Source organism: Ostrinia nubilalis, chromosome 5 (assembly GCF_963855985.1).
Source record: "Ostrinia nubilalis chromosome 5, ilOstNubi1.1, whole genome shotgun sequence".
Classification (NCBI taxonomy): Eukaryota; Metazoa; Arthropoda; class Insecta; order Lepidoptera; family Crambidae; genus Ostrinia; species Ostrinia nubilalis.
This window is the reverse complement of record NC_087092.1, coordinates 14,045,736-14,067,836: the sequence shown is the minus strand read 5'-3', so window position 1 is coordinate 14,067,836 and position 22,101 is coordinate 14,045,736. Positions and strand designations below refer to the sequence as shown.

The 22,101-nt window shown below is 35.4% G+C and overlaps 3 protein-coding genes across 4 annotated transcripts; 2 read left to right on the top strand and 1 right to left on the bottom strand.

The window, feature by feature from the left end:
- Nucleotides 1-5,775: 5,775 nt before the first annotated feature.
- On the bottom strand, nucleotides 5,776-7,281 carry LOC135071991 (mitochondrial translation release factor in rescue). The gene is made up of 3 exons (XM_063965905.1): nucleotides 7,189-7,281; nucleotides 6,855-7,087; nucleotides 5,776-6,122 (listed from the first exon to the last, which is right to left on the bottom strand). The coding sequence occupies exons 2-3, from the start codon at nucleotides 7,045-7,047 to the stop codon at nucleotides 5,902-5,904; spliced, it is 414 nt and encodes a 137-aa protein (XP_063821975.1). The 5' UTR covers nucleotides 7,048-7,087; nucleotides 7,189-7,281; the 3' UTR covers nucleotides 5,776-5,901.
- Nucleotides 7,282-8,465: 1,184 nt separating this feature from the next.
- Nucleotides 8,466-10,457, top strand: LOC135071990 (caspase-8). Its single transcript, XM_063965904.1, has one exon. It carries the CDS (start codon nucleotides 8,713-8,715, stop codon nucleotides 10,327-10,329), a length of 1,617 nt encoding a protein of 538 aa, XP_063821974.1. The 5' UTR covers nucleotides 8,466-8,712; the 3' UTR covers nucleotides 10,330-10,457.
- Nucleotides 10,458-18,083: 7,626 nt separating this feature from the next.
- Nucleotides 18,084-21,618, top strand: LOC135071989 (FGGY carbohydrate kinase domain-containing protein). Of its 2 annotated transcripts, none has more exons than XM_063965902.1 (5): nucleotides 18,084-18,486; nucleotides 18,570-18,770; nucleotides 18,851-19,716; nucleotides 19,809-20,031; nucleotides 21,072-21,618. In XM_063965902.1, exons 2-5 carry the CDS (start codon nucleotides 18,585-18,587, stop codon nucleotides 21,429-21,431), a joined length of 1,635 nt encoding a protein of 544 aa, XP_063821972.1. In that variant the 5' UTR covers nucleotides 18,084-18,486; nucleotides 18,570-18,584; the 3' UTR covers nucleotides 21,432-21,618. The 2 variants fall into 2 exon arrangements, with proteins under 2 accessions (XP_063821972.1, XP_063821973.1); XM_063965903.1 differs by having other exon boundaries at nucleotides 18,084-18,490.
- Nucleotides 21,619-22,101: the final 483 nt, after the last annotated feature.

The following is a 22,101-nucleotide window of genomic DNA, read 5'->3' as shown; positions in this document are numbered from 1 at the left end:
TTGTACGGGATAAAATTTTATTTTATTATTCGTAAATTTTCTAATGCTTTTGTCGGTTCAGTCGTTCTCGAAATTTGAACAAACCCGACTTTATTACAAGCTTTTATTTAGCTTGCAATTTATGATGTATGTAGGTAATTACATAAATGTTTGTTCGGGTGGAATCTTGCAAGCTGAATTAGTTGCAAGCTGAATTAGTTAGACCAACTTCCTGACGACAACTAGGCTAGATGACAAAATTTCAATTATTTGTCCGCCAGACAGATAATTAGAAAATATTAGACTCATATTTTTTATTTTCTTTCATAATTAAATACTACTACATAATTACAGTGCGACATCGAGTTGAAATGGCGCGATACGCCACGCTTGAGTAGAATTTTTACTCAAATGTGACGTCACGCGACATTTCAACTCAATATAATACTGTAATTATTCGATTATGGAAAAAAATAAAAAATATGAGTCTAATATTTTCTAATTATCTGTCTGACGGACTAAATAGAATTTCGATTTCATTACCCAGTCATCATCCCTATTGGAACGCATTAGTACCTATATTGTCTATGGCCTAAAAAAGCAAATGTTTCTGCTTTCGTCTATCACTTATGAAGAATAAACTGAAAATGTATTTGTCTTTTTATTAGAAATCTTTCATCAATTGATTGAGTTCAAATTTCGGATATAGGTGCATGTAATTCGGGTGACAATGCAATATTGTGATGACATGGAGCTGATCTGATGAGAGAGCTGGAATGCCAGTGGCCCCATAGCAACTCCGGGAATAAACGATTCCATCGAGTTTAGGCTCGTTTGATTTGTATTTATTTATTATTATACCTAAATAATTTCATTACAATCTTCTAAAAATGCACAAAAACTTAAAAATCTTGAAAACGGTGATATTTTTACTGGGGTCAAAATTGGACGTTAGGGAGACCATGGCGAGGCCTATCGATGGTTGAAGGGTTATCCATTGTTTTTGGGACACCCTGTAAAAGCAAGTACCTAATGTTATGTAAGTAGGTACGCTACTTTGAAAATCATGAGTCTTCAATTCTCTAAGGGAAACTGCAGGGTCTGATGATGGAGCTGGAATGTGGCCATAGGAATAGGCTAGTTTCTTTAAAAAAGACTTTTGGTCCGTCAATTTTACATTATCAAAAAATATTGGACACAGGATATTTTTATTTTTCAATTAAACAAGTAATTACGAAGATAATGATGCGATGAAATTCCGCGTGAAGACACAAATCGCCACATTTTTAAGCATGCCTTGACGTCATGTGCCTCATCTTCTGAACTTTGGTGCGCTTCATCTCTTTAAATTTTCATAAGTTTAAAAAAGTGAAAAATACATTTAGAGTTTTTTTTTGGTAAGTTCACCGACGGACTTATTCAAACTCTTGCTATTTTCTTGCTTTATCCACGATACATCCCTATTCTTCGAAATTATTACGATCTACAAACGGAAAATCTCTGCTACTACGCCACAGTAAATTCCCCATCATAAATAAAAAGTTTTTTTTTAAAACAAGCTCTTGTATGCTAATAATTTTGGTTTCATTACATGCTCCTAAAATTCATCACCTTATAAGAGGATTTCAGTTTTTATCTGCGAAACTTTTTAATAATATACGTACGTTTCATGGTTTGGTAATTTAGGGAAGTTTATTTGCACTTAACATGAAAAATATGGTATCAATGTACTGAGTACCTATGCACCTTCAGTGGCAACAACAAGGTCTACTGGGTACCTATAGTCTACTAAAGGCATGAGAGTATTTCTCAAAAAAAATGTACATTTTGAAAAAAAAAGTGTGCTTTGAAACAGTTCAAAAGTTTTATATTTATAAATCATCACACAAAAAAAACACACACACAATTTTGAAGGATGAATATTAATCTTTAAGATAACGAAGAATTATAGCTATAATCCTACTTATTACCAAATATTTAGATATTTTAAAAATAGTCCTTTTTTACCTTTCATACAAAAACCTGTTTGCCACCCTAGCTTTTTCATGTGTTTTTGTTTCATAAAATGCGATACGTAACTAAATTATTGTAAATTTCTTTGTATTATCGTTCTACAGTAATCGCAGTTTCTGTATCAAATTGATTTTCTATGGGGTGTCATAATGAATTGGCAATTTAAACCAAAAAAACAAAATGAGTCGCTCTCATTTACTATTTCGTTATTTACTGTTTAGTTACGATTTATTTCTACTTTCCCATGGTTTCTGAAAAATTCCGTATTTATTTTACACGGGCAACAATAGCTGCACTCTGAATGGCTGTTGGCCTGACGTCTCCGCCATAACATCTATCGCGAAAATTAGTGAAAACGTGTGTGTTTTGTGGGATTACTTTTTCGTAACAGGCAGTAAAATCAGCGATTTTATATAGAACGGTAAGTCTTCATTTAACCATTTTTTGTAATACGTGTGGTACGAACATTTAGTAAGCTTTTATATTTGCTGTAACAAATTTTATCAAAAAAATACTTGTTTCTGATCTCATTTTGTCTAATATTTCGTTACGTTTTTTACGAATTTCGTTACGTTACGAAAAAGTACAACATAATGCTGAGTGTATACTGTTATTACCTGACTAAGCATAGTAATATTCACTACTTCATTTATTTAAAAAAATATAGAGCGTTAATAACAAAAGGATTGGATACTATCTGCTTTACAGAAGTGCCACCAGCAAAAAATTATCAAATCATTTAGATTACGTTTTTATGTGATTACTTCTTTTGTTTTTTTAAGAATGCCGCCAAAAACCAATGCCGAAAGGCAAAAAGCTTACAGAGAACGACTCAAAATGGATAAACATGATGAAACAAAAATAATTTTATTAAAATAGTATGAATGATTACTCCCTTATTTTATTTCTAACCCCTTAATATTACCCCGTATTTGGGTGCATACTTACAAATATTTCGAATTGAATAAATGAAGAGCATTCACAATATTTCGCCAATGTATAACAAGCCTTATGGCCTTACTATTTCGTTACTACCGTTTCGTTACGTACATTTTTTTTGAGAAATACTCATGAAATAGATTTATTTCACTTAAAATTAAAACCAACTCCAAAACGAATCACCAAAAGGTAGGACACCGACACCGACTCCGAAAATGGCTAATTTTGTAATCAGTATCCAAATTTTTAATAAGCTCTATAGAACAATTCAATACCACTTTAACTTAATTTTTTTTAATGTGACAGGAGGCAAACGAGCAAACGGATCACCTGTTGGTAAATGATTACCGTCACCCATAGACACCCGCAGACCCAGGGGCGTTACAGGTGTTATTTTTAATTGTGGTATTTTCGCGAAGAAACATATTTAAAATCTAATTCTAATAAGTATGAAAAATATAAATTGTTTTCTTCACGTAAATCGATTAAGTTACAGATTCTGACTAGCTCATAATTTGGATACTGATTGCAAAGGCCTAGTAAATAAATAACGTAATAATTTTTCTACTTGTATTTATCTAGTGCAGTTGTTTTGGAGTCAATTATAGTTTTTTTACACTAATAGATTCTATTCAGGTAGAAAATAGCGTCTGAGCGCGTCATAATTCAATTGTATTGTCTGACTGCACGTACTCTATGAACAATTCTGACATAAAATCTATTGTCGAACAAAAGCTGGGTTGCACCATCTTACTTCAACTTTGACAAGCGTCAAAAGTCTGTCTAACTCCATACAAAAAACACCGGTTATCGCCAAAGCTACGGTCAAAGTTAGGTCACGTCAGGTGGTGCAACTTAGCCAAAGAAAAAAATCATTTTGATCGCTAATGTCAGTTTGCAGCGAGTGACACAACCTCCCCGTCTGAAGGCCAGCGGCCGACTGCCGCCCGCACCCCGCGAAGGCCCCCTCAACAGCAAAACGTTCGGAATTTATCAAAAGTAAAATTTATGAATGAAAGTAATGTTCGATTGAAAAACGCAACGTGTCATTTAAAGATTAAAGAATTCCCAATCTATTCGTGCAAAAATCTTTTAAATTAACATAGCCGTTTTGGAGGAGTAGGGAATTTAAGTAAAAAATCGATGTCCCGTATTTATTTTTTTAATCCAAAACAAAGAGACGTAGCGAAAATTCAAACGTCACAAATGTAGTCCTTGAAATGTTGTATAACATATATTTTTTTCAACTATTTTTGTCCAGCAGTAAAAGAGGAGTAGTCTTTACAAAATGCCCATTTGGCGCGGATTGAGGACACTAATCGCCTTAACAGAAGTACTTAGTTGATTTACCTACCTACTTAGAGAACACACTCAATAGAACGTGTGGATTGTATGATGCATGCTACGTTACGTTACCTTCGTTTCCGCTTATCTACCCACACTTATGATAGTACAGACAGGTGCACAGTAACAAGAAAAATAACAAAATCGTTTCTTCAAACTTTTTTTTTTCAGAATTACCTAAAAGTCGTCTTTAAAAAATCTGAGTACTAGGTACTAGGACAACATTTTATTGTAGACAAGACTAAAGGCATATTGCGAATAACAAATAGGTATTAAGAGGTAACCTACTTAGATATTCCGCAAACATTACGAAACAAGCTTTCCAATATTCAAGAGGATTACCTCAGTTCACAACACCCAAAATGTAGTACCTACCTACCAATATCCCGCAATCCGCTAATCTCACTAAGCATTCGCCATTAACGTTTGATAACGGAATTAACGTTGCCATACAAAATGGAGATCGGACTTAGGATTGGAAGGATACCCGACGAACCTTGGTTTGGCTAAGCTATTCCATTTACTAGCCTTCGGAATCTGTTACAAAATGGTTAGGGGGTGGACTAGTACCTAGGATTGTAGTTTTTTTATATCTACTCTTATTTTCTTATTAAAATTACTATATTTTCCGCTAACCCATGTAATCTTAAAATTACACCAATGCGTACGAGTGTTCTCGGATCGGCAGTCCAATACCTATTACCTAGCTAGAGATCATTGTCGCTAAATAATACGACTCTATTACTGAAATTATTTGTTACAGCAGCATCAAGCCGGTATCTATCGGGCGTGCGTATAAAACTGTGAATGTAATAACAGTGTGTTCACGAGCCGGTATCTATCAGGCGTGCGTGTGTTCACGATCCGGTTTCTATCGGGCGTGCGTGTGTTCACGATCCGGTTTCTATCGGGCGTGCGTGTGTTCACGAGCCGGTATCTATCGGGCGTGCGTGTGTTAACGATCCGGTTTCTATCGGGCGTGCATGTGTTCACGAGTCGGTATCTATCGGGCGTGCGTGTGTTCACGATCCGGTTTCTATCGGGCGTGCGTGTGTTCACGATCCGGTTTCTATCGGGCGTGCGTGTGTTCACGATCCGGTTTCTATCGGGCGTGCGTGTGTTCACGATCCGGTTTCTATCGGGCGTGCGTGTGTTCACGAGCCGGTATCTATCGGGCGTGCGTGTGTTAACGATCCGGTTTCTATCGGGCGTGCATGTGTTCACGAGCCGGTATCTATCGGGCGTGCGTGTGTTCACGATCCGGTTTCTATCGGGCATGCGTGTGTTCACAATCCAGTTTCTATCGGGCCTGCGTGTGTTCACGATCCGGTTTCTATCAGGCGTGCGTGTAAACGATCCGTTTGTTACCCGGTTCGTCGCCAGTTCGATTACGAGGCGCGCGCCGAATCGGATAGAAACCGGCCCGTCAACACACTGTTATTACATTCACAGTTTTATGTTACAGCATGCATGGAAATTTATTTATGAACAACAATAAAGTAATTCGTGAAATAGATTTAATCCATTAAACAGCTTTCATAGATATCTCAAAATTTCAATTCAAACTATGTATATCTTTTGATTATTTTAAGTTCTGGACTAGTATACACTATCTACTGCTGACCATTATGACAAGCCTTCTCGTTTTTTCCATTCACTTTTGAGTTGTGCCACTTTCTTCTTTTTATATTCATTCCTTTTGCTCTTCTTTTCTTCTAGCCTCTTCTTCTGGGCTACAACACTTTCTGGGCCATTGATATCTTCATCTAATTTTGCAATTAACATTTCTCTAGCTAGCTTCCTATTTTCATCTTGACATCTACTAATGTGGCACTTCACTACTGTTCCTGAAATGACAAAAAATAACCAATTAACATCCTTACATCATCTAAATATAAAAAGGAGAAACTGACTGACTGACATATCAACGCACAGCCTAAACGGCTAAATGTAGGCACTTGAAATTTGGAAGGGACATAGCTTAGGTACCATAGAGGTGCACTAAGAAGGGAATTCTCGAAATTCCCACAGGAACGGGAAAATCCTTTTGTATGAAAAATCTAAACCGCTCAAGTTAGACGCTTGAAATTTGGCATGCAGGTAGTAAACTTAAAGCTTAGTTACCACAGGATATTGCAAAATTCCCACGGGAACGCGAGTTAGCGGGAAAAAACATTTGTATGAAAAAATCTAAGCCGCGTAAGATAGATGAAGGGGGTAAAACGGGATCTACGCGTACAAAGTCGTGGGCGGCTACTAGTTAATTTATATTTTAGCATTGAACACTTATTTAAATTGACATTTACACCTGTAATCACAAACAATGCTTGCTTATGTGAAGCAACAAATCGAAAGCACAGCGATGAATAGAGCCCTGTGATTGATTTATGTGTGACACTGTGCGTCCACAAGCACTGTGAGACCTCATAGTAATAATTTGTAAATACGGGCGTTAGTATAGTGTGTTATTTTAAATCAGTGTTCAACTGCATTTTACTTATTTGTAATAAAACTGACATTGCTTATATCTTATAATTTTAAAATTAGGTATATTATAAAATCTTATAAAAGTAAAGTACCTGTTGGTATATGTGTAAGCACAACACAGTTGGCATTTTTATTCACAGCAGAGCCACCAGGACCTCCACCTCTAACAAATTGCTCCGATAACTCATGCTCGTTAACTTTGGGCACCCGGGAATAATCTATTGTATGTTTGAGAGCCCTTAGAGGTATCGTATCTATTCTAAATCTTGTCACACATTTCAACATTTTAAACGACAGATCCTCGCCTCAATAAAGCTTCACCTTTCTGAAAGAAAAAACTTAATCACCACAAATCACAAATTGCTAATATTCTATTTTTTTAAATTACATAAATACTTACTACTAAACAAGGAAAATAAAACAAACCTGATAAGCAAAAGTTATGTCTTCTGCGTTGATCAAATTCCTATTCTTCCGAAATTCACTAGTTACTCTTTTCCTAAAATAGGCAGGGTCAGTAAGCGTCAAGTTCTTTGAATACTGAATTAAATTCTTGTAGAGTCTTAACACTTCCAATCTGGTTATTGACATAGTAGCAAGTTACATGAATCTGTAAGGAAAAAATGAGAAAAAATGAATTTTTGAACATATCAAATCCAAGTTGGATATCAAATCCAACGTACTTAACCTAAAATATCCGAATCAAGAAAAAGTAATCAATCTGAGCTCTATTTGTGGCTCACCTACCTTTGTGATATTTATAGAAAAATACAATCTAATTTATATTTTATTTAAATTAATTTTCCCAATAATTTTCATCAGCTCATCAATCATCAATGTCAATTTTTTTTTTTTTTTTTTTTTTTTAAACCTTCCTGGCCTGGAAAAATTTTTTCAGTGTTGCCAGTCGGGTCTTGTCAGAAATTACCAGAAATATAAAAAAATGTAACCTTTTTGAATAAAAAGTAACCTTCATACGGGGGGGGGGGGGGTGCGGAGCGATTGTGTAAGGTTGTTCATGGATAAAAAATGAATACAATAAATTGGTCATCAATTGCCTTTGTGTACCTAAATTCGAATTTCGAATTTTGACCATACCATGAAGAGTATGAAGACCGAAAAGTGACCGGTGTCGTATAAAACCGTTTCATGGATTTGCGTTTTATTATCGAAAAACATTCGCTAAAACTCATTTTCTTTAACAAATAATAAATCAAATTCATGTTTAAATGCAGTTTATGACATAATTTTTAAATTGTCACTATTAATATTTTTTACTGAATAACCTGTAAAAGTTAATTCTACAATTTCTGAAAAATCACCTAAAAGTAACCTTTTCATTAGTGTAACCTAAAAGTAACCAATGCAGTTCAAAAGTAACCTAAAAGGTTACAAAAGTAACCTTCTGGCAACACTGAATTTTTTTACCCTAACCTGTGACCCTAACTGTCAAATAACTGTCTCTCTGACATTAGCGTTTAGTTAACATTTCACTGTAGCCAATGATATTAAAGAATATCATTGACTGTAGCTTAATAGTTTCACAGAAGAAAATATGTTATTTGTTCATAAAAATGTACGCAGCATTTTACTTGTTTAATAAAAATATGATATTTTTTGCGAAATAAACTTAAAACCTAACAGTAATTTAATCTAGATTTTGATGTAAGTTTACAAATAATAAAACGGCGTCAGGGGATTTCCGCTTTTGCTATCAAAGTGTCAAACAAAATCTTTCTTTCTTTTTGTTTTGTGCGAAATCTCGCGAAATTTTATATTTGGCGAATACTTGTGATAACTTGTGTGTATTGGGTTAATTCGTAAAGATTAGTTGTATTATAATTTATTGTAAGTCTAGTGTTGTAAAGAACCTCTATTAAAATCACAAGTGTCCTAAACTTTCCTCGAAACTCGGCCCAGTTCTTCAGCGAGTTTATTTCTTCAATCAAAATGTTTCGATCAGACGCTCAGCAACAGCAGAACAGTTCAGTAAGCATCAATATGCTCAACATTGAAATGATAGCGCTGATACAAAAAGAGATAGATCCCTATGATATGATATCGCTTGTATTCCTGTTGTACGAAAATCCCGATACAGCCCTGCAACGTCTTGTTATTTATCAACGTGTCTCGATGGATATTGACGGGAACGACACGAACCTTTTGCACGACTGGGTAGTTCATTCGCAATCCCGACCCACCTGGCGAAATGAGTTCTTGGAAGCTTTAACTACTTGTCAGCTTTATTCCATCATAAGAAAATTGGGTCTAAATGTATCAGCTGTCAAACAATTTTACCAAAATTCAGGAAATAATACTCTGATACATCCAATGAAAAAGGCACTTTACAAATTATGTGAACATATGAATACAGAAAACATTTATAAACTAAAAAAGACACTACTGACGTATGAAATAGATTGTACAGATTATGAGTCATGTGAGCTAATCTTTTTAGACTTAATGTGTCGAAGATTTATTTCTATTAGTAAGCAAAATGCAAGGGGGAATAGTGATTGTGGAATAGAAAATCTGGCAAAAATTATTGACAACTTTTCTGACGTTCAAAGTTTTGCTGATGAATTGCGAAGAATTGAAGATATTCATTCTGATAAATCAAAAGTAAATGATGTGTTGTTTACTAGTACTCCATCAGCAAGTGTGAAAGATGTATCTAAAGAAGAAGACAATACCAAAAAATATGCCAATGATTTAAGTGATGTCTTTAAATGGTTTAATGGGCTTAATGTGGATGATATACCAGATAAGGAATTAAAATCTGACACAAAGCTTCTTAGTAACGATGCATATCCAATAAAAGATTCCAAAAATGTTGGTGTATGTCTCATAATAAACCAAGAAAAGTTCCATCCTTCAAAAGAAAGTATAACAGGAAATGTTCAAAGCAACCTATTGGGGGACCGACTTGGCTCAACTAAAGATAAAGAAGCTCTTAAAAGTACTATGTCAGGCCTTAACTTTGAAGTAATAACATATGACAATATTAATCATCAGGAAATGTTTGAGAAAATTAAAGATGTGGTTAAGTACAGAGTCCATGACAACCACAGCATGTTTATGTTATGCATTCTGTCACATGGCACAAAAGGACATGTATATGCAGCTGATTCTGTCAAAGTCAAGGTTGAAGATATAGAAAGTTTACTAGACTCAGATGAATTTACTAAGCTGAGACATAAACCAAAATTAATAATCCTACAAGCATGTCAAGACAATAATGATGATCCATATATCCCCATGGTCGCAGATAGCCCACGACCTGTCTACCGGCACTACATAAAGAAGTCTGATTTCATCATTTACTGGGCAACTGCACCAGGCTATGAATCCTTCAGACATGAAGAGATGGGCTCAATTTTTATACAAATGCTTTGTGAAACTTTAAAGCATTACTCTGGAACAGACCATGTTAATGATTTGTTCACTAGAGTCAATTATTTGGTTAAGAGAATATGTGTTAGTCTCAAACGAGACCAGTTACCAAAAGTGGAACATACTCTAATGAAAAAACTGTACTTACAAATTCCTGAAAAAAGTCAGAAATAATTTTAACTTAAAGGAGAAAAGAACCTAGTACTGCTAAGTAAAATATTTTATTTTAACTGTATATTTTTGTAATCTTTACCCTTAGAAAAACTTATATAATGTCATTAAATATAAAACTTTATTTACAATTATTTGGTTTTATTTATTGCCTTATTTATAACAAAAAAATATTACAAACACCTAAGTACAGTCCACAAAATACTTTAGAGCTACTTACATAAGTACAAAGTTTGTTTGTACATAGCATAGTACATAGTTAAGTTAGATGTATTAGGTCCCGCAACCCGCAAGATGGCACTATGGTGTATAAATCTACATGGTGCTTTTTGAAGGATTCGGTATCTGAAAATTAATTAAATGTATGAGAATTATTGTATATGTATACAGTGTGTCCGGGCATGTAGTGATCAAACTTTAAAGCCGTAATCTATGGACAATTTTATCGATGAAAATACTTCAGGGGCCTGACCCATTTCTCGAAAAATTACATCGATTTAAGTTTTTAGTTTTCACCTCTTCTTTAAAAAACAAGTGAAAGCGTGGGTAGCTTAACATTAATAGGCAAATATTTTATATCATGCGATAGCCAATAAAATTATCTATTAGTAGAAGAAGAAAACAGACACATGTTTCATATATTTTATGGGAGTAACAATGGATTTAATTAGAAAAATAAAATACATGACTTTTTTCACTTCTTTGTCAGTTATTTTCCAACACAAGAAAAACCAGGTCGTTAAGGTATGTTTTATTTGCATTGTATTTTTAGTATTTGAGCTATTCTACAAAACGAATGTAAATTTATTAGTCTACGTCTATTAGTTTCGACGTAATTGTTGAACAAAGATACCCCTTCCCAGCGGTTTCCATAGTAATCGGAATAGGTTGTGTGATTCTTTCAGGCAGTGTCAATGATATTATAGAACTTTTGTTTTTATATAATATCATTGGGCAGTGTATTTTCGCATGTCGCGTGCGCTATGGAAACCGCTGGGAACGTCCTATATATAATATACTCTATGCTGGATTTTGGACCTGGCAACCCTAGTCAGGCCCCAAATTTGAAGTATTTTCATCGATAAAATTGTCCATAGATTACGCCCTTAAAGTTTGATCACTACAAGCCCGGACACACTGTACATAATAGACTACTTGCCGGCTGGTGCTATTCGCGTTCGCGAAGTAGCTAGCTAAATGTTACTTTAATGTTAATGTGATACTAAATTGAAAATTATGAATAATCGCCGGTTATTATGAATAATTACCGACAGTTGAGGTAAAAGTAATAAATGAATTACATTTATCAGTGATTATTTAATAATGTAACCTTAGTACTATGAAATATCATAAAAGAACAATGGCTCATGTATAGTGCTTATGTACAGCCACACATTTTGAATGTTTTGATGTCATATTAATATAATTTGGCATAATGAGTTTCGTCTGTTTCTTGCGTTTTCGTAACACATTACTTTGCCATAAAGCCCATAACATATTGGTTTGATTTAAAGTGAAAAATAGGTTAAGGTGCGGCGGGGGTGGCCCTTGGGCCACCCCTACCTAAGCCGCCTATTTAGTTTTATACACACATAAATGATCTCATATTAATCACATTTACCAAATCATGCGGTAATTATTCATAATAACCCATTGAGTTATAATGTACTACTTCAATGTAATAACCGGCGATTATTCATAATTTTCACATTTATCACTTTGACCGTAACATAAACACGCACTTCATTTCATTTCGTCTCTCCCGACTTGCGAAAATTAAAAGGCATTTTAATGTCATAATTTTTATTTTTTGTCTGTCAGACACGTATGTATTTTATAGAGTAAGTAGCTATTAGATTCGGTGACCTAAAAACCTAAATGATCTTTATAACAATTTGTCTCTGGAAGGGGATTTTTCATCAAAAGGTTGGGTGTGATCAATGTTGCCATAAAAAGAGTTGTAATTTTGCCTAGATTGAGAAGCTAAGTGGTGAAATTTAATAAACCAATAACTTGGGTTTATTTTTAACATAAAAATATTTAAAAAATTAAAGTCTTGAGGAAAACTTAATAACAATGGGAACCATAATTTTATCAACACATCCTTTTATTCTCTACGATGCTGAAGAAAGCATGTATAGGTACCTACATACTTAATGAAACTGAAGTGGGAGCAATGACTTCCAGTTCCAAAAACCGCGGGGGCGACTGGTAATACCTACTTATTTTATGTGAACGGGCATCTAGATCTTCATCACCATATCAACCAAATCCAACGCGACTGAGTCCCCAGAAAAAGGGAAATCCTTTTACAGCTATGTAGGTAACTCCAACCAAACTTGGTTTGAGCAAATACAATTTTGTAAACTAAGTATAAGCAGTGGCAGATAAAAATAAGTTCCTTATAGTTATCAGTAGTGAGTGCGACATAGAGTTATAACCAACCCTATGGAGTGCGATCACTATCTACCTCCCACTGTATTTTTACCAAAAGTTGTGTGCTGTAACTTGGACTTGGTGTGCTTAATTGGTACAAAATTGTAGGTACCTACTTACTGTGTTTATACCTACTTAGTTGTGTATCAAAACATGTCAGCATATAACCATAATTCATCATTTTTGGATAATATAAATCTTGCTGCTATATCAGATATTGGGAATGAAATTGATCCCTGCGACATGATTTCAATAATGTTCCTGTTATACGAAGATCCTCATTTGGCGCTACGAAATCTCACGGTATATCTACGGGTCTCGAATGATATAGGCGGCAGCACCTGCAACTTGCTGAAAGATTGGGCATCGCATGCGCAGACTCGCAGCACTTGGAAGGCCGAACTCGTGGAAGCACTGGCAACGTGTCAATTAAATACTGTAGTAAGAAAATTTGGGTTTGACACACCCACCACTAGAAGTTGTACTAGAAACAGCACTGAAACCAGCTACCTTCATCCGATGAAGAAAATATTTTATATGGTGTGTGAAAATTTAGACTCTAAAAGTTACGAACATTTCAAAAATCTCATTAAGGTAAATCCAAATGTTCCAGATCATACAATTTGTGAACTTTTCTTTTTGGAATTAATGTGTCGTGGCTATTTTTCGTCTGTAGAAAGGGGAAACCAAATTAGCATTAGTGACATCGAAAAGTTAATCAATGCTTTACAAAAAATTCCAGGTTGCAGGAAATCTCAAGCAATGCAGAGCGTTTTCGAAAAGCTTTATAAAATAAAAGATAGTATTCAGAGTCCTCTAAAAATATCCAATGAGAAACAAAACCGAGACCTTTTTGAAAAAAAATATGCGCATGATTTTAATGATACATTTGAACTTTTTAATCAGTTAAGTTTAGATGAACTGAAAAATGATATTGACTGAAACCTGCCATTCAACTACCCTACACATTATCCTCCACTACAATAAATAGACTGGTAAATAAACAGGCGAAAGAATGAAGCCACGATCGAACGGTGAAAGCTGTGGGTGAAAGGGTCGGATAGTCGGACTGGCCGACTCGAGATCCGAGGAAAAGGGTTCGACCTGCCGCTCGACTATTTGTGGTGAGCCCACTCGTAACAACAAGCTTATTTAGCGTACCACGAGGCGAGGGGCTAAAGGACTATTAGTAGTAGGTAATGAAAAGTTGTGTAATACAAATTACTAATAAAAAATATACCTGCATGCTTCCTGGTGTTTAAGTGTTTCTTATCCATAAAAATAAACACATAGATACTTAACTAATGTTAGTAGGTAAGTAGGAGGAACCATTTTCTCGAATTGGTCTCGAAACAGTACCTATTTATAATTTTTTCGTCGGGAAATGCTTTGCGCATAGGTACGTGGCCGATGGGGACAACCAGGTGGGCTATGTGGGGTGGGACCTCAGACCATAGGGTGGGACTTTCCCCGCCCCAGGGCCTATACCCACTAACACGCGGTGTCCATGAAACGGTGTAGCTAGCACGAAAAACTTTCGTCTTCGAATCATTTGCGTATTCGAAAAAGTGCCAAAAAACCTTTGAATTCAACGATAATGTGACGATCTCGATTGTTAAAATTAGTTTCGTTCTACCATTTCTCATACTGAGTTCACTTTAGGTCACGTTCACAGGGGCGCTGTTTAAGTTTTCATACTTACTTAATCTTTTGATGGCAATTCGAATACGCAAACGATTCGAAGTCGAATGTTTTTCGTGCTAGAGATACGGAGCCGCGGAGTTATTGTCCTCTATTTTGTACATTCATCCGCAGTTCCGTCTCAGCTATATTCTCTCGAACGGAGCCACTTCGGCTTCAGAGGACGCGCAATCCCTTTCTTTCTCCAGTTGTTGCCAAAATAACACGGGCCCCCCGCCCTAGATACGCCAAGGGCCCCATTGGGCCCCATGCACAGAATTTGCCACGAGTCACGGAAAAGCATAATAATTTATGTTCTAGTTATCTTACGATTTATTGGTGGATTTTATCAAGTTGTGAGTAGGTATGTAGGTACTTACTACAATTTTATTCTGTTATCTTTTATGCTATTTTTATTACCTACTCACAGCATAAAAAATACGTCAAATAAGTATGTGGTTGATATCTAAATATTGGTTTTATAAAAAATGAAGTTATTTTTAGTTACTTAGCACATTTTTGTTGCAAAATAGCATCTATTACAATAATTTAAGATGCCACCTTTACCGCCGTGTTGTCTTATGGTACTGTGCATTTTTTAATTAATAAAATAATATGCTATAATATGCGTTTTGATTTGAACTACCCTATTTGCAATTTTGGTAGCTAATGAAATAACAAAATCACAATAATATTTTTTCGAGTCTTGAATGTATTTCAAATCCTCATCATCAAGATAATACCTAATATAATGCTGATGATACACCCAAATATGGCTTATTCCACTATTCCCTGTTATATTAGGATTTTATTTTTGTTCACTATTCCCCGTTAACACCAATTGGAGCTTATAGTCAATGGGGAATAGTGGAATAAGCCCCAAATATGTAGGTACTGGTATTTGGATGGAAATAAAAGACAAATTTTATTTAAGCTATATTTTCAAGATTTATCGCAACATCTGTGTTATTAAAATCCATTACAGTTTTTTCCAAGCGCTTCCTCTCTTCATCCGTTTTTAGTTTCAACCACATGGAGTCCAAATATGCCCTTTGATGTCTTTGTATAAATTTAAAACTATGTTTCAATGTTGCACCCACATGTAATGTTCTTAATCTAACATCTAGTTTTTCAATTTTAGTTACAAAAGGCAGACTGCTAGTAACAAAGCGGTGAGGCCCATGTCTGGCCCTGATTAATGCTATTCGAGTGTTTTCATTGCAATATTTGGTTAGGAATCCATTTCTAATAGAAGCAACTCCAAAATCTCCGTGTAGTTGTTGTATTTTGTCGAGCACAGAGTCGTGGAATTTACTAGGCTTCAGACTAAGAGGCTTACTATCAGGAACTGCTGGAGATTCAATTTCAATGGTGATATACCTGTAAAAGTATGTAAATATTTGATGGTTTAGAATACTAGCCTACTTGATACATAATATTTACCATTGATTCATTCATCACCTATGTTTAAAGCGCACCATAATCGTATTAGATAATACTGTATTAAATTAACAATATCCTTTATTCATTATTAAAAAGATTCAGAACAAATAATACATTTATATTCCTAAAAATTTATATTCCAACAAAACAACAAACCACTTTGTTGCAACATCAATCCACATCAATCCAAAGCATCAATCTGTCAGTTTTTGACATGAAGCTACAGATAAAAATGGAGGCCACACTCCGAATACCTACTTGAAGCACAAACTAAGTATCACTATCTCGCTCTCTGTGGGCAGACTCGCTCTTTCTAAATAAACAAAAAATATAAAATTGCTCAAATTCAATGAAACCAATGTAAAATCTTTATTTCTTGACATAGTTATCATTAAAAATGATAAGTGTAATTACTGGTAAAACGTTTTAGGAAGAAATTACTGTAAAAAATGTGAAAAATGTTTACAATGATCCAATGTCGGAAATCACGAAATAAACACTTACGCGTGGAATCTTATGTCACTTCCAGGACACCACGTACTACCGCAACCACGCACTACAAAATTTTGCACCAATTCTTGTGATAAAACAATGATTATTTCCTGTAAACAATCTCAAACGAAATTAACTGCTTAATAAACAAAATAGTAAACAACCGCCATGATGGGCCGGATTGGGCCGATGTTGCCACATGGTACCGATTACCCAGGAATTGGGATTGTAATTTCCTGATTCGCCAACACATTAAGCCTAAATGGCCGACAATTTTGTGATTTTTTATTTAACTAGGTAATCTTAGTTTCAAATATTAATTATTTATTTGTTTAACTTCTGATTTGGTTAGTGAATAGGCTATTTCGAAGAATTTACAAGGAGATTTAAATCAGAAGATAGCAATACTACAGTTCACACTAAAAAGAGAGGTAGGGCCGCAGAGAGCGAGATAGATATAAGTAGGTATTTGACTCAAGTTTTTGTTCCAACTCTGCACTCCATTTTTATCTTTAGCTTCATGGTTTTTGACAGTCTGTTTTTTTTTTTTAATAATTCAGCCCCCCTAGACAAAACGCACTTTTTGATCGAATCGAAAATCGAATCCGTCAAAACTCCATACAAAAAAGGGGCTTTTCGACCACTTTTCGACTGGTTTGCGATCATAATTTGCACTTTGTCTAGACCCACAGGTCAATGCACATCAGTGATGTGACATTACAGAGCCCCGATTACGGTAATTTTTAACGACAACAATCCAGACACGCTTCTCGATTCTGCGATACGATTGGTCGTTCAACAGCGTACGTCAGCTGTTTTGACCAATCGTATCGCAGAATCAGAAACGCGTCTGGATTGTAGACGTTATAAAAGTTACCGTAATCGGGGCTCTGTACACTGCACATAAACATTGACCCATATCTGTGGTATTGATGGTGGCGCCCACCTGTCAATGTCACGGGTGGGACAGTTAGTGTTGTATACCTAAATTCTTTAGAAATTTCCTTAAATGTAAACAAACACTTCTGCACACAATTACACCATAATCACTTACGTGTTCATAATATCATACACATTATTTCACAAGCCCATGAAACCAACTTTATTCTCACGATTATACAAGTTTGGAATCAATCTTTAAACAAATTATTTTAGCAAAATATGTGGACGATGAAAATTTGTGAGACTTGTCAAATTGACTTGAAGTTTAAAATTATGTGTTATCTCCATGTTGTCTCTGACACATCAGTGTTGTAACCTGTAAGTCATAGACAATAATCGGTAATTTAAATCGATTTTATTTCAATTATTCAATCATTTTTATTACTGATTGCATTTAAATAGATTTAAATAGGGTCTTAATCAACAACGTATTTTTTCTTCATTGAATGTACTACTAATTGTTTAATGCATTGCTTTATAAAGCATTATAAATTCTTTCTATAGGTACGTAAGTACTACAATAATTTCAATCCGCGATTAACGAGAGGTTTTGTCGCCTCACTAGGGCACAGATTAAAAATGTTTTAATGTCAGTTGGCCATATTTGTTTACATATAGGGAAATTTCTAAAGAATCCGACTTTAGTCTGTGGTTGTAGTTAATCTATTGTCTATACAGGTTAATTTGATCGATCGTTAAAATAAATATCTTTAACCGCGCGAAAATCTAAATAACTGTCATTTTTTTAGTTAAATTTTAGCCAGTGTAGGTATTTTGCTTCAAAAGTATATAAACAAAGAAAAGTAATCATACAGTAATGATTTTAAATTATGAAAATCCTTAAATTAAGTATAAATTAGTAATAATTATTTTGAATTGAAACTTATCTATCGCCTTCTATGGAAGTTCCTTTGCACGAAGTTGATCAATATCTTTACAATTCAAATTAAATGAAAGTTTAGTTCAAAGGACGACGAGGTTATCTCACAAGAGTCACGAGTAGGTACTTGCGAGTTGCGATGTAGCTCCAAGATATCTGATTGTCGGCCTTATGTTAATTATCTGAAACAAATAACAAGGTCATTACTTTATTGCCGTGTTTATATCTTAACTTATTATTGCGAAGAACTCTGCTATCTAAACATATAAATTTGCATTTCAGACGAAGTAAGTATGTTCCAATTTAATAATTTATTACAACTATGATTAACACTTTACAAATTTATAAACATAATGAAAAAAAATTTCAGCCTTATTTACCGGACATGGCCAGTGATATATTATTTGTTGGTGTGGATGTGGGCTCTGGTAGTGTTCGTGCTGCCCTTGTAGATCAAAAGGGACATGTGATAAACTCCAGTGTGAAAGAATTGCAAACATGGAAACCAAAACCAGATTACTATGAGCAGTCCTCTACAGATGTTTGGAACTGCTGTATCCATGTAATTAAAGTAAGTCTCTTAATTTAAAAAAAATTGTAAAATAGTTTTTTTCCTTTGATAATATTACTAACATTGAATATTATTTTCAGGATGTAGTGGCTGATGTGAACCCAAAAAGTATAAAAGGTATTGGATTTGATGCTACATGTTCTTTGGTGGCTTTGGACACAAACTGTAACCCTATCGCAGTAAGTAACTCAAACAATGATGAGCAGAATATCATTATGTGGATGGATCACAGAGCTCAAGCAGAGGCAGACTTGATAAATAAAGCCAATCATGATATTCTCAAGTACGTAGGCGGTAAAGTCAGTTTAGAAATGGAAATACCCAAGCTGCTGTGGTTGAAGAAACATCTCCCTCAAAAATGGTCAAATTTTGGCTACTTCTTTGATTTACCTGACTTTCTGACATGGAAAGCTACGGGATCAATGACTCGATCTCTTTGCTCTCTTGTGTGCAAATGGAACTATGAATGTTCTATAGATGGCAAACAGGGATGGAATGTGAGTTACCTGCGTGAAATTGGATTAGAAGACCTTGCACATAATGACTTCCAAAAAATTGGAAACAAGGTCTTGATGCCAGGAGAAAAATGTGGCGGTCTGTTAGACGATGTTGCTAAAGTGTTGGGGCTGTGTGCAGGCACTCCTGTAGCAGCTTCCATCATTGATGCTCACGCTGGTGGTCTCGGTATGATAGGCACAAATGGTGAAGGAATTGACAAAGACATGTCCAATAGACTGAGTTTGATATGTGGCACTTCCACATGTCACATGGCTGTGAATAAAAATGCTGTGATGGTTGAAGGTATTTGGGGTCCTTATTTCAGTGCAATGGTGCCGAACATGTGGCTTAATGAAGCCGGACAAAGCGCTTCTGGTATGTTGCTAGACTATATAATATCAAGTCACCCAGCTGGGATTGAGCTATTGAAGAAATACAGTACTGGAGAGTAAGTACATATCTATTTTAATATCTATCAGTAAACGACAATAGTAATAGAATTGAACTATGACTACAATTTTAACCTCTTATTGTTTTTAGTGTTCGCAGCCATTTACGGAAGCTGCTTGTGAAAATGGCACAAGCCCAAGGACTGAAAGATGTGAGCTTGTTGACTAAAGATTTCCATGTATGGCCTGATTTTCATGGTAATAGATCACCATTGGCTGACCCTACCATGAAGGGGATGGTAATAGGACTCACTATTAATAGTAGTGAAGAGAATCTGGCATTATTGTATCTAGCCACATTGCAGGGTTTGTCGGTAAGCATAAAGGTCACAGCACACTTATCAAACTGGAAAGAGATCAACACCCTATCGCCTTTCGCCGCGAGGCGAGGCGTTTACGTTATGGACCGCCTCATGTTGATACGGTTACGATCCGTTTCCGGGTTGATAGGTGTGCTTCGTCCTTAACAGTCCCAGTTCCACAGGATTTGTAGAATGTAATTAGTAGAGATGAAACGGATATCCGGTAACTATCCGGTAGGCCGGATATCCGGCCTAAATTTACTATCCGGCCGGATACCGGATAGTAACTCACTATCCGGCCGGATACCGGATATATAAAAACTACGACAATTTCCTATAATAAAATGAAATACATTAATCTTTTATGGTAAATATCAATAAAATGGCTTATAATAATAACGGCTTTTATTTAAAGTCCAAAAAGCCATATTAAGGCCTTTCAAAAAACTTATTTCTTATTTACTGTAATGACGAATACGTAAATAGTAAATATCTGTTAATGTCGAAATATTGCCAAATAAAATAGGCGATCTGTTTTTTACTGATGGTCTGATGACACGATGCAGTTCAGTTTGATGACAATGTAGCAGTTCAACTAATTTAATTTTCGCTATTCAATTACACACTCGCGATGGCAACCGAAATCGCCCAATTTCATCAGCCCCCTAGACACGTGGCAAAATCTGACATTCTATTCAAACGGATTCGATTTTCGAAAAGTGTGACTTCTCTAGTCTACTAGACCCACTGATCGCGTTCAAAGCTCCTGTGCGGCGCTAAACTCGTCACGACATGCAACGTGACAATGGGCCAACTATCCGGCCGCCGGATATCCGGCTATCCGGCCTAGCAGCTCGCCGGATATCCGGTATCCGGTATCCGGCCAAACAACTATCCGTTTCATCTCTAGTAATTAGTGAGTTGAGTGAGTGTTGTCAAGTGTACCTAATATTGATAACAGAGTTGATGCTTTCTAATACCTTCAAGTTTGTTTCATAATTGAAAGGCCTAGAACTTCATAAACGGTACTAAAATTGTGTTTTTCGTTCCAGTATGGCACGAGACACATCATGGACGCCTTAGTGTCGGCTGGTTATGATGCATTTAAGTCACTATTAATATGTGGTGGTATCACAAAGGATTCTCTCTTTGTGCAAACTCAAGCAGATGCAGTTGGATTACCTATTTTGAAACCGCACGAAAAAGAATCTGTGCTGGTTGGTTCAGCTATACTAGGAGCTTGTGCCTCGCAGTACTTTAACAACGTCCAAGATGCTATTCAAAACATGGGTGGTACAGCTGAAGTTATCTCTCCAAATCCTGCTCTGAAACCCTATCATGATAAAAAATATAGGGTCTTCCTAAGGATGTTTCAGGACCAATTAAAATACAGAAATATTATGAACTCATGAATCATCAAGTTTAGGTACGATTTATTAAGTTTTATTATATTGAGTAATATGTTTTCTTTTATTATAAATTATTTTATTATTCCTAATTTACTATTTTATGTTGAAATACTCGTAATAATGTCTTCCATTAATAATATTACCTTTATTAGAAAATTATTACTTTATTTTATTAAATAAATATCCGAAAGATTAATTTTATTTATACATAATTTTACTATCCGTTCGCGATAAGTTTGCCGCTGGCGATATGACGTCACTCGAAGGAATGCGTCTATAACTTTAGCAAACTGTATTAAAAATATTTTTTATTTATTAATATTGATAAAAATTGTGTATTTGCGAAAATAAAACACTTAATTGTGTTTAATCACTAACAAATTGCGTTTAATCGCGGTTGGAGGAGGGGACGCGCATTCCACGGACAGGCAAACTTAGCGCGAACGGGTAGTAGCTTCCGTTTCCCCCAAACTCCGGACCGGACAGACAGGCAAAAGTGGCCTTTTGAGAAAGGCGGTACTTGTAAAGGCCACGCCTTCTGCCTGTTGACCATTGACTGTCAAGTGAAAAAAATTACATGAAAAAATAATAGTAACATTTTGTATGATGATGACCTCCTTTCTCCAGTCAGATGTACCCAAAGGTCTCAGGTTCGATTCTCAGAAGGGGCAAA

Excerpts from the sequence above, each read along its gene's own strand:
- LOC135071991 (XM_063965905.1), bottom strand. The coding sequence starts at position 7,047 with ATGTTGAAATGTGTGACAAGATTTAGAATAGATACGATACCTCTAAGG. Across the intron at positions 6,123-6,854 it reads GCTTACACATATACCAACAG|GAACAGTAGTGAAGTGCCAC; the intron begins GTACTTTACTTT and ends TTGTCATTTCAG.
- LOC135071990 (XM_063965904.1), top strand. The coding sequence starts at position 8,713 with ATGTTTCGATCAGACGCTCAGCAACAGCAGAACAGTTCAGTAAGCATC.
- LOC135071989 (XM_063965902.1), top strand. The coding sequence starts at position 18,585 with ATGGCCAGTGATATATTATTTGTTGGTGTGGATGTGGGCTCTGGTAGT. Across the intron at positions 19,717-19,808 it reads AAGAAATACAGTACTGGAGA|TGTTCGCAGCCATTTACGGA; the intron begins GTAAGTACATAT and ends TATTGTTTTTAG. Across the intron at positions 20,032-21,071 it reads CCACATTGCAGGGTTTGTCG|TATGGCACGAGACACATCAT; the intron begins GTAAGCATAAAG and ends TTTTCGTTCCAG.